The sequence below is a fragment of the Eubalaena glacialis genome, chromosome 12, assembly GCF_028564815.1.
Source record: "Eubalaena glacialis isolate mEubGla1 chromosome 12, mEubGla1.1.hap2.+ XY, whole genome shotgun sequence".
NCBI classification, from domain to species: Eukaryota; Metazoa; Chordata; class Mammalia; order Artiodactyla; family Balaenidae; genus Eubalaena; species Eubalaena glacialis.
The window spans coordinates 9022299-9037912 of NC_083727.1; the positions used below are offsets into that span (position 1 = coordinate 9022299).

At 49.4% G+C, this 15614-nt stretch overlaps 1 protein-coding gene across 2 annotated transcripts in view; it reads right to left on the reverse strand.

The window, feature by feature from the left end:
• Positions 1-14656, reverse strand: part of TMEM181 (transmembrane protein 181) — a 73380-nt gene extending 58724 nt beyond the window's left edge. Inside the window, exon 1 of one of the 2 annotated variants that reach the window (XM_061207075.1) lies at positions 14482-14647. In XM_061207075.1, coding sequence (XP_061063058.1) covers positions 14482-14612 — 131 coding nt within the window. In that variant the 5' untranslated portion in view covers positions 14613-14647. Of the gene's footprint in view, positions 1-14481 lie in introns of both variants that reach the window. The other variant, XM_061207078.1, reaches the window with a different exon arrangement.
• Between the last annotated feature and the right edge of the window lie 958 nt (positions 14657-15614).

The following is a 15614-nucleotide window of genomic DNA, read 5'->3' on the forward strand; positions in this document are numbered from 1 at the left end:
CGGTAACTTCCCTTAATGCCTGCCCGGTAGCGGTTTCCTCCTGCAACTGAGCGATATAAGCTCAGAGAAGAGATTTTGGTATTGATCAAAGGCTGGCGGCTCCCAGGCAGCTGAGACAAAAGGGCAGAGAAGCAAAGTAGTTTAGGACAATGGGCCTCAAAATTTGCTGAAGTCAAAATCACTTGGAGGAGCTTTAAAAAGTCCCAGTGTTGGGGCTTCCCTGGTGGCGCAGTGGTTGAGAATCCGCCTGCCAATGCAGGGGACACGGGTTCAATCCCTGGTCCGGGAAGATCCCACATGCCGCGGAGCAACTAAGCCCGTGCACCACAACTACTGAGCCCGCACGCCTAGAGCCCGTGCACTGCAGCAAGAGAAGCCACCACAATGAGAAGCCCATATGCAGCAACGAAGACCCAACACAGCCAAAAATAAATAAATAAAATAAATAAATTTATTAAAAAAAAAAAAAAAGTCCTAGTGCCCAGGCATCTGTCATTTTTAAGGCTCTCTAAAGGATTCCAATGTACAGCAAATTTGATAACCAGGGGTTTGGGGCATTGGGAAGAGAGATTTAAAAGATGGATCTATGCTGAATCAGTTTCAACTCCTTCTTGAGGTCCAGTTGCATTTTTGCTCTTTGGTTTTGTAAATTATCTCTGTATCTTTGTAATAAATTCCTTCCTTTTGGCTGAAATTAATACTTGTAACCAATAATATTAAACGCTACAGTACCATATCTCTATAAAGTGACAATTAATGCCTCTCAGTGTCCCTGACATTGCTCTCAACAAGGAGAACTGCAGCCAAGTTATCATTCTTATTTCAGCAAGGAATGGCATTTGAGTTTGCATGTCGTCCTGCACAAGCTGAAGATGGCCCACTGTTGGGAAAATGCCCGGTCTGGAGCTCCTGGATCATTCACCACTGGGCAATAGGCATGCTTGTCCTTTCCAAATTGACTTTTAAGTAATCTCTGTTGGCCTGAATCTGCAATTGAGGGCTCTCCTCACTCAAGAGCATGGGGTTACACCTCAGAAACACTGCCGTCATCATGCTGGATAGATCAACCAGGGGAGACTGTAATCATCTTCACGGAGAAACATAATCCCATTTTCAGGTCCTCAGGGACTTGATGGTTAGATTTCAACATGACTTTGTTAGCTGCACTGCCCCACAAACAAATACAGCTAATGGGTGCTCTGCCAGCCGTGTGGGTGAATTAAGAAGAACTGAAAGTGCACAGTGGTCCCGGGCTGCAGCAGCATTGTTTCCAGGTTTGCTTTGGTCCCATCATTCCCTAGGAGACAGAGCGGGCGGGCAATGCTCCACCCGCCCACGTTCCCCCCATCCTGTGTGCAGCACACTTGGGGGGCCTGGCTCACCCGAGAGCCAGGCTTCCAGCAGGGAACCACCCACCACCCAAGCCATGCCCTACACACCAAACCAAGCTGCTCAAATAAGGGCCACGATTGCAAGGTAGGGTAAAGGCTGAGTGAGCAGTCCCAGGCACACATGGGGCCATCCAGATGCAGGTCGGGGGTCACTGGGCTGCAGAAATCCTCAGCTTTGCCTTTGAATATACAGAACAAGGGGATTTATCCTGACTTCCTAGGTGTGGCCTAAACCACACTGCTCAAGTCGAGGGAGAGGGATGTGGCAGGAACTCTGGTATGGAAAAGTCCAAGTGGGCGTGGCAGTGCCCTGCAGTCCTGCCTGGGCAACCCCAAGCCTAAAGTAGTGGCTTCCGAAAATCCCGCCTCCTGGTGCGTTTCCCTTAAGAGACGTGCCAGAGAGAAGAGCATCCTCAGGTGAAAGGCAGACCATTCACACATTTCTTTCATTGCTGTTTAGATTCCATTTAGTTATTTTTTCTTAAGTTATGGGAGCAGGTAAGGTATTAACAAGAGATTTCATTTCAGGATAGGGAAGGAAGTGCTACAAAATAGTTACTATTAAAGAAAGGGCCTTGAGGGTTTTTGCCTTGTGGGGATTCTCCCTTGAGAACCACCGCCCAAAGGCCACGGGGCTGTCTTTATTGAATGCAGAGCGGGGACAGGACTAGGGAAAGAGAATGAGCGCGCTGGAAGAAGGAGGGAGAAGCATTCCAGAGTGGAGAGGCACAAACGTGTGTGTGCCCCAGTCACCTCTGCTGCTGACCCCGGCCGTGACACCCCAGCTCACGCACACGCGACTCCCAGTGGACAGCGCATCTACAGAGCCTGGGGCCCTGCCTTCTCTGGCTCTACCTGGAGTCTCTCCTGGCAGACTGGTCACTTGCAGGCCGTCTCTCACTTCTAGGGTGACGAGCTGGCTCGATTTTCCTGGGACTGAGGGGTTTCCCAGGACACTGGACTTTCAGTGCTAAAGCCAGGACAATTTGGTCTCCCTACCTCTAACCCAACAGCTCCTGGGCTGGCTGGGTTCCTCCCATACTAGAGGCCTGGGCCAGAGCTGTGTCCTCTGCCCACATCCCACACCCTCCTCTGCCCCAGTGCACACACATACACGTACCACACGCCACACACACACACACACACACGCACCTTTCCCAACCTGAACCTGATAAACCTCAGGCAGTTCAGGTGACACAGAGAAGACTGTAGACACCTCTGCTGGGGAGACTGTCACTGAGCCACCCACTTCAGACCCACAGCTGTCTTGGTTTTAGAGCTGGGAGGAATCTGAGATGATTCCACAAGATGCACAGACCTGATTCCAAGATGGCAGCAATGGATCCAAGTCAGGATTCAGTCCTCCTGACTGTTGTTCATCAAACATTCCGCTGCTAGTTTAGAAAGTATTTGCAGAGAGGAACCTAAATCCACAGCCCTCTATCAATCGTGCCCCTTGCAAAAGACTCGGAAGTCCTGACCCCCAGTGCCTGTGAAGGTGGCCTTTTCTGGAAACAGGGTCATTGCAGATGATCAAGTTAAGATGAGGTCAGAGTGGGCCCTGGTCCAACATGGCTGGTGTCCTTATAATGAAGGGAAATTTGGATGTGAGACAGACATGCATAGAAGGAAGACGATGTGAAGACAGACAGCCATCTATGAGCCAAGGGACATGCGGGGCCACCAGAATCTAGGAGAAAGGCCTGGAACAGGTCCTCCCTCACAGCCCTCAGAAGAAACAAACCTGCCGGCATCTTGATATCAGAATTCTGGCCTCCAGAACTGTGAGGCCATAAATGTCTATTGTTTAAGCCCCCCAGTTTGTGGTATTTTGTCACGGTGGCCCTGGAAACTAATCCAGAGCCCCAGCTTTCGTATTTCAGGGACAAGGCATGCTTCACGCTTTGGATGTCCTGCCCCAGCTTGGAGGCCTGTTCTCATCTGGCAAATGATGCTCTTTCTGCTGTAAGAGCCGAGTCATCATTGCAGCCGAAGAAAGGCTGGGGCCCCAGAGAATAGCTGGGGTGCTTACGCCTGCTCTGCTCCCCAGGAAATGAATATCTTTCTCTTTTCTTCTTGGTTCAGAGCAAGATGTAGCATTAAAGAAAAAAGAACAAAACAGCTCTGGTGCGTGGGCCATAGCTCGGCTCACATTAAGATACACATAAAAATAATGAAGCTGGGGTGAACCACCAGGAAGAGCTCTGATAAGCATACAGCACCTCCATTGTTGAATTCCAGATGCAGTACAAATACAAGCAGTCAGGTCAAGGCATTTTGGACTTCCCTTAAGCACAGAGTTGTGCCACCTGGACACACCAAGTGATGAATGAACAAAGCACCATGAAATGGGACTGGTGGGTACTGTGGGTCCAAGGAGGCTACCACTCCCCTGGGGAGTGTGCTTCAAGCCTGGACCTAATTATACCTTCATCATGCCTCTGTGATGGGGACTCAGTAGACAGATGTTCAGCAGAGAAGTGCCAGCTAAGAAGTGAGAAGTAAGGGACACGGTGCATACACAGCACCGGATAGGGCTGCACACCGCCCAGCAAGCTGCCCCTCTCTCAGGCCTCCTGGGGTTGCACTCAAAGCACCTGATGGAAACCTGTGCTCTGTAGAAAGGAATCATTTTTCCAGTATTAAAGAAAAGGGGGCTTAGCCCTGCAGCTAAGAAGGTACCCTTATGAGTTTGGAAAGCCATAACCAAGGTGCAGAGCCTAAGGGTGAGGGACAAAATGGCACTGATATGACAGTGGGAGACGTCGCCCAGGGCTGGCTAGGGAGAGACGGGTTGGTGCAGCTGTGTCGGGATCCCCTCGCTGGGACACAGCCCCAGGGCCTTCATGCATCAGGTGTCAGCCAGGATCCTGGTGATGCTTAAAAGCAGAGCATCAGTGCAGTGTTTACCAGACGAACTGCCCGACCCATCTCTTAGTTTTAATGTTTTAATTGGCATTTCCCTGTTTCCAGAGTTGGAGCATTTCTTCATATGCCTTTTGGGTTTCCTAATCCGTACACTCTCTGTTCTGATGTTTTGCCCATTTTTGGATATTTTGCCATGTCGTGGTGGTGGTGGCGTAGGATTTCTTCATATATTCTAAATAGGAGTTCCAGGGACTTCCCTGGTGGTCAGTGGTTAAGACTCCATGCTCCTAATGCAGGGGGCCCGGGTTCAATCCCTGGTCAGGGAACTAGATCCCTCATGCCACAACTAAGAGCCCACATGCTGCAACTAAAAGAGCCCGCGTGCTGCAACTAAAGATCCCACACGCCGCAACTAGAGATCCCACATGCCACAACTAAGACCTGGCGCAGCCAAATAAATAAATAAATATTTTTATAAATAACTAACAAACTAAATAAATAGTGGCTCCATATAAAGAATAGACCTTGAGAAAGAGAAATTTTAAAAAAATCCCATTTATTATTGCATCAAAAAGAATAAAATACCTAGGAATAAACCGTTCTAAGAAGGCAAAAGACCTGTACTCTGAAAACTATAAGACACTGATGAAAGAAATCGAAGATGACACAAACAGATGGAGAGATATACCATGCTCTTGGATTGGAAGAATCAATATTGTCAAAATGACTGTACTACCCAAGGCAATCTACAGATTCAATGCAACCCCTATCAAATTACCAGTGGCATTTTTCACAGAACTAGAACAAAAAATCTTAAAATTTGCGTGGAGACACAAAAGACCCCAAATAGCCAAAGCAATCTTGAGAAAGAAAAACGGAGCTGGAGGAATCAGGCTCCTTGACTGCATTAACTAAATATTTTCTAATGTAGTTTAATAATTTTCCACTATATTTTTTTAGTTAATTTCCTATGTTATATTGAGTGGTTGCTCTAGGGCAACCAATGCCCAGCAGGTTCTTCTCAGTTTTACTGGGAGCTCACATGGGACTCTTCAGTTAATCATTTCTACCTTTAAAAACTAGGGCAAAGTATGGCTGCTTGTAATTAGTGGAACCTCTGCTGTTTGCTCATTCATGTTCTCCATGCAGCAGTTATCAGTTGAGCACCTATCATGAGATGGACTTTGTATCAGGTGCTCAAAACATAGAGATGGGTAAGATGTGGTCCTGCCTTCATGGCGTTTGCAAGGCCCTGGGAGAGGTAGATGATGACAGGTGATCCCAATATGGTGGGTATGAGCTGTTACAGAATGCTGGAAGAATATAAGAAGCGGGAACTGCCCAGACTGGACCCGGCAATGGGGTAGGGAGAGACTAGGGCCACAGTGAAAGGAGGTGCAGGTTGTCTACTGCTCAAAGACACCAGCCAAGGGGCCAGGTGAAACCCAGCTTATACAACCAAGATGGACTTGAGACCGTGTCAGCCTGCAGCGTAAGAGTCATAACGAGAGGCTTTAGGAAGGAGATTGCACCTGAGTTTGGCCTTAAGGGATAAGTAGAAGTGATCCAACCATAGGAGAAGAAGGGCAGAGTGAGAAGAAAGAACTAAGGTAGAACACAAGCCTGCTCCCAATTTAAATGGGAGGGATTTGGAAAGCCTGTGATTCAGTACCATCAGACATCGGGGCATCTGTTAAAATGCAGATTCCTAGGACACATATTTTTACTGACTAATTCAGAATCCCTGGGGGGTAGGACCTAGGAATCCTCATTTATTAAACAAGTTCCATGGTAGCTCTTATACACATTAAAGTTTGAGAGCCCCTGACCTAACCCAACACCTTAGAATTCAGCTTCGTGATGCCTTTGCTGTTATACTGACCCTGGGTTGCCCTAATGAGACTCCTCATACATTTTTTTTTCAGACCAAGTTCTCAAAATGGGGCTTCTACCTTATTCCTTTTTCTTTCCCACCTTTGGATCCAGCTCTAATAACTGGAATTTTGTTTTATTCTCTTTGCTTGAGACCCTGACTTGGAAACCTTCTAGTAGCCCCAGGCCTTTGTAAATGGAGGTAGAAATGTCAAAAGCTTTGCAACTCAAAATGTGGTCCACTGACAGGCAGCATTGGCATCACCTGAGAGCTTGTTGGAAATGCAGAATCTCAGCCCAGAGCCTGAATCAGAATCTGCACTGAACAAGGTCCCTGGGTACGTCCTAGTTGGAAGAATGAAAGAAGATAATACAGGCTTTGTTCATGTCAGCCCTCTCTTCTGTGAAGACTGGAGTCCTTTCTTTGAGACTCAGCCCAGGAGGGTAAAAACCATCAGGGACGCAGGCCTCTTGCCTTTCCTGCTGCCAGGCACACCATGGGGCCTCCAAACCCAACCTTTTCCTGGTCGTCAGCCTGTGGTCTCTCCCATGCTCCACAGAAGCTGCCCTCTGACCACTGGATTGGACTTTCTATCAGCAACCAGCAGTTCTAATTCCACACCCCAGTACCCCCCACTCCCCCAGCATACCCAAGCTGACCACAACTGAATGTTCCATCCTAAGAATCAGTGCTCTGTTGGGGGCTGTATAGATCTTTTTTTCTGAGTAATTTGAAATCTGAAATCGTCTACCGCAGTGCTTAGAGACAAGGACTGTGAGGGCATACAGACTTGAGTTTGAATTCTGGCCATAAAAAGTAACCTTGGACAAGTTACTTGGTCTTCTAGACCTAACGGGGTTGTTGGGAAAATTATATAAGATGATACATATAACCTCTTAGCTCAGGGCTTGATACATAGTGAGTCTACAATAGCAGGGTAGCAATTTTAATATCTGACAATATATAGTTCAAGGGACAAAGAAGGGCATTGTAGACTAGCAAAAGGGACAACAGGGCAAGAAGAGATGTCCATTATAAACATATATGTACCCAACAATACAGCCTCAAAATATATCATCCTCTGGTTGTGGGATTAGAGGAATAGCTAATGAGATGATGACAGACTCAAGATTAGAAATGATGTCCAAAGGCTGAAGTGGGGAAAAAACGGTGAATGCAGTCTTGGGCCATGTGAATAGAAACACCATGTCTGGATCAAGGGAGGCGCGATACTCCTATTTCTGTGCAGGGCAGACCATCACTCAGAGGGAACGGTTCTGGATGCCACGCATTAAGTGGGGCTGTGACGAACCAGGATACTACTTCCCCCTCCCAATCCACAAGCCCTTTCTTATGGTAACATCATCTCCTTTTTAAAAAATTTATTTATTTATTTATTTATTTTTGGCTGCACTGGGTCTTCGTTGCTGCATGCGGGCTTTCTCTAGCTGCGGCGAGTGGGGGCTACTCTTCGTTGCAGTGCACGGGCTTCTCATTGCGGTGGCTTCTCTTGTTGCGGAGCATGGGCTCGAGGCACACGGGCTTCAGTAGTTGTGGCACGCAGGCTCAGCAGTTGTGGCGCACGGGTTTAGTTGCTCCGCGGCATGTGGGATCTTCCTGGACCAGGGCTCAAACACATGTCCCCTGCATTGGCAGGCGGATTCTTAACCACTGCGCCACCAGGGAAGTCCCGTTTAGTGCTGTTAATCATAGTGCCATGGCCTTGGGGGAAAGTAGGGTCCATTCTGAGCTCAAACAGTAAACAGAGACTCTGCCTAAGAAGCTTTGAGGGGCTTCTCTGGTGGCGCAGTAGTTGGGAGTCCGCCTGCCAATGCAGGGGACACGGGTTCAAGCCCTGGTCCGGGAAGATCCCACATGCCACGGAGCAACTAAGCCCGTGCACCACAACTACTGAGCCTGCGCTCTAGAGCCCGTGAGCCACAACAAGAGAAGCCACCACAATGAGAAGCCCGCACACCGCAACAAAGATTAGCCCCCGCTCGCCGCAGCTAGAGAAAAGCCCGTGGGCAGCAGTGAAGACCCAACACAGCCAAAAATAAATAAATAAAATAAATAAATTTATAAAAAATAAAATTAAAAAAAAAGAAGCTTTGAGACCGTGTAGAGGACAAGGTGCAAGAGGCAAACATGAGAGAAGGGCATCTCTGGAGCCCCTGGAGGGACAAAGAGCTCTAAAAGACAGTCCCAGCTCCAGGGGGCAAATCCTTCAGGATCACACAGTGAGGGCCTGAAAGGGGCCACTGGATTTGATGCTTTGAGGTCACCAGGGACCTGGGCAAGAGCAGCGCCAGGACGGGTGTGGCGCGTTCCAGGGTTTCCAGGCAGATCAAGGAAGAGACAGGACCACAAGGTGGCAGTGCTGCACAACAAGCTTTGTCCGGTGACACTTGGACAGGTTGAATGCAGGGAGGTCCCTCTCAGCAGGAGGACACTCCTCCCCCAGACAGCAGTCAGGGCCACTACTCAGAGGAGAGGGCAGGGAACTCCCAGAGGAGAGGGGGATCAGAGGGGGGCTTGTGTGTCCAGGTGGTGTCGCTCAGCAGCAGGGTGGGGAGACGGGGTCAGACGGCTCCCAAGGGGAACCATGATTCAGGGTCTTTTTATAGCCACAGGGTTTGTCATATCAATGGCTATATCTATGGCTAGCAGATGTTGGGTGACGTTTCACAGGTGTGCAAAGCAGGGACTCTGAATGGCTAAAAATATGCTTCTTTGGGCTATATTTAAAGTAATTGTGAGAATTTGAGTTGGGTGCCAGTGGGAGGGAGTTAGGCATCTTCTATGAAATAAGTGAAAAAACAAACAACATGGGAGCCAACGTGCTGGGACCATCTTTAACCCATTTATAGAAAAACATGGTGGGTGGGGGCAGAAGCCAGACCAACATATGTTGTAGAAGAAGACATGGTTGCTTCCAAAGGAGGCTGGGCTGAGGGAAGTCTGTTTGTTTAAGCAGATGGGAAGGAGTCAGAGTGGAGGGGAAGGCAGACCTGAGCACGATGGGGGATAACAGACGGAGGAAGATCCTAGAGCAGGGAGAGGAGAGCCTGGGGAAGAGTGGGAGTCGTGGGGATGGAGTGCTGGTCGGGGGGTTGCATGGAGACATGCGGGGGGTGCCCGGGGGTAGCTGACCTGCCCTGGCATCCGCCGCTGGCTCCTCACACATGTGTTTGCTCAGGTCTGTGGCCCGTGGCCCACCTGGGGCCTGCATCTTGTCTCAGAGAGAAAACAACAGTGCCAGCCTCTGCCACTGAGCCAGATTTGTACCCAATTCTAAGTTCTCAAGAATGTAAGCTTAATGAAATGATTTTTCTATCTTTGAAATGATGGAGACAGAGAAGGTTTTTTTGTTGTGTTTTTTTTTTTTTTTTGCCAAAGCACTGTGTTGCTTGTGGGATCTCAGTTTCCCAACCAGGGACTGAACCCATGCCCTTGGCAATGAAAGCACGAAGTCTTAACCACTGGACCGCTGGGGAATTCCCCAGAGAAGCTGGTTCTAATAACACAGTCTCATCAGGGACACTTATTATTTCCTCCCATCAAAAAAGAAACAAAAGACAGAGAGAGACATCAATGCTCGACAGTCACAGAGTTGCTCCAGGAAGTTGAAAACAAGGAGAAAGTCAGCCCGCTGAAACATTAACATTCACATCAGTACCAATGGGACAGGGTAGAGACACGCAAGTTTGCCTTAAATAGAAAAAAAATGGCTCTCAGACCTTTAAACCTGACTGCAACCTGCCCAGATGTATTAATTCAACAAGGAAGGTTGGTCAGCCTAGGAGCATGGTAAAGGGAGAATCAGCCGAGGTAATGGTTGACAGCGGCCACTGAGTTTGTGTAGGGGAGAGGGAGCCTTGACTAACAACTCCCAATACTCCGGTCCAGTGGCAAGTCCATGCCATTGAGGAGATGGGTACACCAGGCTCTCTCAGCCTGATGCTCGTAAACCTTCCCCTCACGCACATGGGGTTCTCCATCCCGGCTGAGAATCAGCCCAGGCCAATTAAGTCAGAATCCTTGATGGTGGGGCCTGGGCCTCTGTATCTTTAAAAGCTCCCCCAGATGATTCTGATGTGTGGCCAGCATTGAGAAGCCCTGATCTGACTAGTTCCCCTGGCTCTGACTCCATGCCCACCATTGCCTGTGTTCTCATGGGTCTGCATCGGCCAGTTAAACTGGCATTCTGATTCTGCACATTAATCCAGAGCTTGGTTAATGTGAAGGCTTCACTGAAAGCTGGTTTTCTCTCAATGTGCTGGCGAAATTAAGCCAGCAGGACTGAGGGTCAGCCCCAGAGCCCTGATGAATCCACCGACGTGATGAAATGTTGCTTCCAGAAGCCTCGTGGGTGAGGACACCCTGGTGCATCACCTCACTGGCCAAGAAAACTCAAGTCCAACTTGCTCGCTCCTGTATTTTACACAGATAAAGTAATAACCCAAGAAACAAAGGATGGATCCTCAAAATGGCCAAACACAAATTCTCTGAGAGCTGAGCTCTAAAGGATCACATCTATTATCCTTCATGTTTCTTTAGCCCTTTATCCTTTATGCCATGGACATAGCTGATTGCCTGCCCGGCATCCATTCCCCACATCTTCTTCCGAACAGAACCCCAGTTTGGTCTGGCTATTTACCCCTCCTCCCTTGAAGATGTATGCCTTAGGCGAGCTGGCTCCCCCTCAGGTCCTGAGGCACTCTGATTTGCTTAAGTCTAATGCCATCCCCTTTGCCAGCCTATGTTCAAGAAAGAACAAGTGGCCCGATCTAGTCAATGAGACACAGGAGCTGGTGTTGTTTAAAGCTTTCTAATGAAGCATAACACACACACAGCAAAGTACACATGTCATGTGTACGGCCTGATAACTGTTCACAGACTGAGAATCCCCGTGTAACCACCACCAGAAAACCCTCTTCTGCCCCCGTCCAGTCACTGCCCCCTCAAGGATAACCACTATCCTGATTCCCAACAGTGTAGCGTCATTTTACCCGTTTCATACTTCTTTATATAAATGGAATCAAACAGTGTGTATTCTTTGTTTCTGGCCTCTTTTGCTTGCATTAGGTGTGTGTGAGATTCACTCTTGTGTGTAGTTGTTAGTTGTTTACTTTTATTGTTGTATCCTACTCCATTATGAAACAAGCCAAATTTATCCATTCTACTGTTGATGAGTATCTGGCTGCCTTCCAGTTCAGGAGTATTACAAATTGCACTGCTATGAACATTTTAGTGCATGTCCGTTGACAGACATGTGTACACATGTCTGTAGGGTACATACCTAAGAGGAGTTGCTGGGCCAAAAGGTACGTGTATCCTCAATGTTAGTAGATACTGCAAACTATTTTCCACAGTGATTGTACTAATTTACCTCCCATCTGCAGTGCGGGAAAGTTCCATGTCCTTGTTAACACATGTCTGTCTTCATTGGTACCGTTTGGTGGGGATATAGAAGAGATTCTAGGAGTTTTGCTGTGGGCTTCAAGTTGATCCTCCTCTTTTAGAGAGCTGTAGAAAGCCAGCCAGTTCCCCCCATGAATATGAATGAGAAGCAATAGCCCAAAGGATTACTAGGGGCCAAGTACAGCCAACTGCTACCAAGTAAAAAAAGAAAGGACTTGCTGACATCATTAAGCTGCTGGATAAACAACTCAATCCTTTTCCTTATTGTTTAGGCTGGTTGCTTTGGTTTTTCCATTATCTGTATTGGAAAGCATCTGTAGTGTTACCTTCAAAAAGCACTTGAGCCTCACAACATCCTTGCTTCATTTTTCTGATGAACCAATCCTCAGTGAAATTCAGTAGTGTTGGGATTTCAGATGCCCAGCTTCCTGTTTTATCACCCACATGGTGCATTGCCCCCTTTCCTAGCAGGCAGGACAACTGTCATCTCCCATTTTGTGAAAATGACTGTGAGTCCTTTGATGACAGGGCTGCCGTTTTTCAGTGATACCAAGTTATGTAGCTAAGATGCAGATAGACAGACCACCTAACGGAGGGGCCAACCATCTTTTGAAAACAGAGCATTAGCAGCTGTCTCCTTTCTACGCCCTGTTATGAGGAAACTGTCAGCTACACGAAGTGAATCCCTGGTCTTCCAGGGAAGAATGGACGGGTGACTTTTAGTCATAAATCACTAATGAGGAAATGAAGATGGTGAGAAGAGCAGGAGAAAAAATTACAGTAGCAAGTTCATCTTCCAGCTAGACAGACGCAGGAGCTGTAACTCTCAGCTTCCCAACTTAGAAACCCAAGAGCATTTCACCTAGGTCTGTAAAGGTACAATCCACTGATACAAAAATTCAATGGAGCAGTGGAAGATAGTTCAGTGACCTGAAACATCTCCTCACTATAAAACAGTCTTTGTGATTCAGCCTAACCGCTCTGCCGACTGACACACAAGATTGTAAAGCACTCTGCAGTTAACTTATTCTCAGGCCAGGGGGAGGGGGCAGAAATCATCGCTGTCCCCTTCCATCCAGAGTGAATTCATGGTCTTCAAGATCCAACTCAACGAATGAAGTTGCTCCTGGAGCAAAGATTCAAATGCTTGAGTAGGACGGGCAACCAAACTGCTCGTGTCACTTCCCCACTTAAACCCTCTGATGGCTCCACTTTGGAATTCTAATGAAACCCATATTCCTTAGTCTTCAAGGCGCTATGTGACTTGGCCCTGCCTCTCTCTGACCATTGTGCTCCAAACATGCTGGTCTTCTGCCTGTTCCTTGAACATACCATGTTATTATGGCCTCTAGGGGCTTTGCACTTACTCTTCCTCTTCTGGAACTTTCCTGCCCAGATCATTGTCTAGTGGGCAACTCATTCTTCCCCTCTCAAGTATGACCTTCTCAAAAGGCCTTCCCTGACCACCTTCTCTGAAGTAGCACCCCATTACTCTATCATGTCACCTGGTTTATTATCTTGCTAGCACTCATTGCAGTATGTACTCACTTGTTAATTACCTATAAGCCCCATGACATCAGGGACCCGTACTGTCAGGTCTCCTAGGGGGCTGAATTAGATAGATTGTGAGGCTCATCTAAAAGCTACTCCATATGATCTTGAGATTACATGTTTTAAAATGGTCTTTCCCACTCAGTAATTTTATGACAAATATATTGGTCAGCAATACATTGCTGATTAGCCCCTGGGAAGCCATTAGGCTTTTGAAAAAAATCTGATGATAAGTGTGATACATGTTCTTCTGAGTATGTACACACATAGGACTTTTAGTCCAGGGTGGATTGTACAAAAATGACTACTACCACTTCAAAGATAGCTGTGCAGTACACCTGCCATCCTTAAGCACGGGGTGAGTGAATCGTCACTAGAACCCTCACCTTAAACAAACCTTCTGGTTCAAGCTTCCCATTTTACTGATGAGGAAGCTTGAAGTGCAGAGTTAGCAATTAAGTTTCTCAGGGTCACAGAGCTAGTTAGTAACAAAGTCAATCTAGGCTCCAGTCTCCAGACCCCTGCAGGGTCCTTTCATCACACCGCAACACAGCAGGTAAGTCCAGCCACTGGCAATGGACACACTTTCCCATCAGAACAGCAAAGCGCAGGGGGGAAGCTGCGGGTGCCCTGCTCTCAGGCAAGGGACTGCAGGTCCTCGCAGCTCTCCCTCTGGCTGCAGGAGAGGGAGACAGAGAGGAACTAAGACAAGCCCAAACCAACAGCTCCTTGGGGTGCTGACACACGGCTTCCCCCAGCATCTTCACCTTGGTGCCGCTCAGCCCTGAGGCCAGCTGCCCCCAGTCCTCAGCAGCAGCCCAGCCTCAGAGATCTCCACCGAAGCCCAGGGGCCAGAGTACCTCAGGGGAGAGGCCAAGGCCCTCGCTGCCCACGCTCGAGGGCGAGTGGTGTCTCCCCAAACCAGGTCTCAGCAAGGCCTGAGCGAAGAGCGGCGTGGTAGGCATGGGGGGTGAGGGTGGAGGGGATGACAGGAAGGGAAGGGAGAGAGGGAGGCGCAAAGCAGGGACTGAAGCCCCGCGGGTCCCTGTCTCAGGATTTGAGAACCTCGGCTCAGCTTTCCAGGGAATGGAAAACAGCTCTTCGCCTCGGCTCCCCGGGTCTGTCCTTGACCCCCGGCGTGCGAGCCAGAGCGCAGCAGCCAAGCCCCGCCGGCCTGCCGCCCCCTCCGCGCCCCTCCCCGGGGCTCGGTGCCCTGCCGGAGAAGAGGGCGGCCGAGGGCAGGACCCCGCCCAGCCCGGGAGCGCAGGCCAGGCCGGGAGCGCAGGCCGGCCCGGGCCGAGCGCGGCGTGGGCGGGGCTGCTTTTCAAAGCCGGGCTCTGCCGACCCCCGCCCCGCAGTCCGGCCCACCCCTACCTGTAGTAGCGGTCATCTCTGAAAGGTGTGAGGTCCTCCTTCAGCTCCCGGTACGCCTCCTGGAGCCGCTTGCACAGGTGCTTGAGCTCGCTGCAGAGCGGGGGCTTGAAGGCAGGGTACTCGGCGTCCATGCCCGCGCCGCGCCCGCCGTCCTCGCGAGCCCCGGCGTCCCCTCCTCCCGCCGCTCCGCCCTTTGTATCGCTTCCTTCGCCCCCTCTCTCTTCCCAGCTGCGGGGATCGGGGCCGCCGGCGGGGCGGGACCGAGGGGGAGGTGGGAGGGGGCGCCCGGCGCGCTCAGGGCGCCAGCGCTACGACGCTGGGAGGCGGCCCCAGGGAGGGTGGGGATGGAGGTCCCCGCCCCGCCGCGGGGGGCCTGAGGAGGGGAGGGCGCCGCGCCCATCAGCCTCCGCCCAGCGAGGGGGGAGAAGGAGAGGGCGGGCTAGGGGTGGCGGAGCCCAGCACAAGGTCGTCTGCAGCCCAGGACAAAAATGTAAAGGGCCGCCCTTGCTACTGCTCCTGTTGGGAAAGGGAAGAAACTGGACAGGGGAACAGAAAGGAAAATGGGGCTTGGGGACGGACCGAGAGCCCTTTCTCGCTGGGAAGGTCAAAGGCTGGCGCGGGGTCTCGCGGTCAGCACCACGGACAGCTCCCGGAATGCTTTTCCTTCTTCCTGGGTTCCCCTTGACCTGATGCAAAAACATTTTAAACGAAACCCATTACGGTTATGTCTTAATGAGTATCTTTTAATGATAAAGGAATGTGTCCAAATGAGATGCCTTTTCCCATACGTTCTATAGCCACCAAAAATAAAAAATAAAGTCTTGGCAAAGGAGTTTCATTCTCTACAAAAGCTCAACACTAGTGTGTCAAATGAAACTCACAAATCAACACGTCTTCCATGGGACTACTTACCCAAAGATGGTGTCATCTCCTCTTGTGAATTTCCCCAATAACAGGTGGAGAAACGGTTGTTCCAGATGATGTCAGTGTGCTTCCACATGAATTCAGGACAGGTTTCCATGTGAGGTTGGTTGTGTATGCAGTAGAGGAGCCTTTACAAATATACATTTCGGGGGTCCAACTTACCCTATTGAATCTAAAGTATAGAATGTGGTTCCCAGGAATCTGTATTT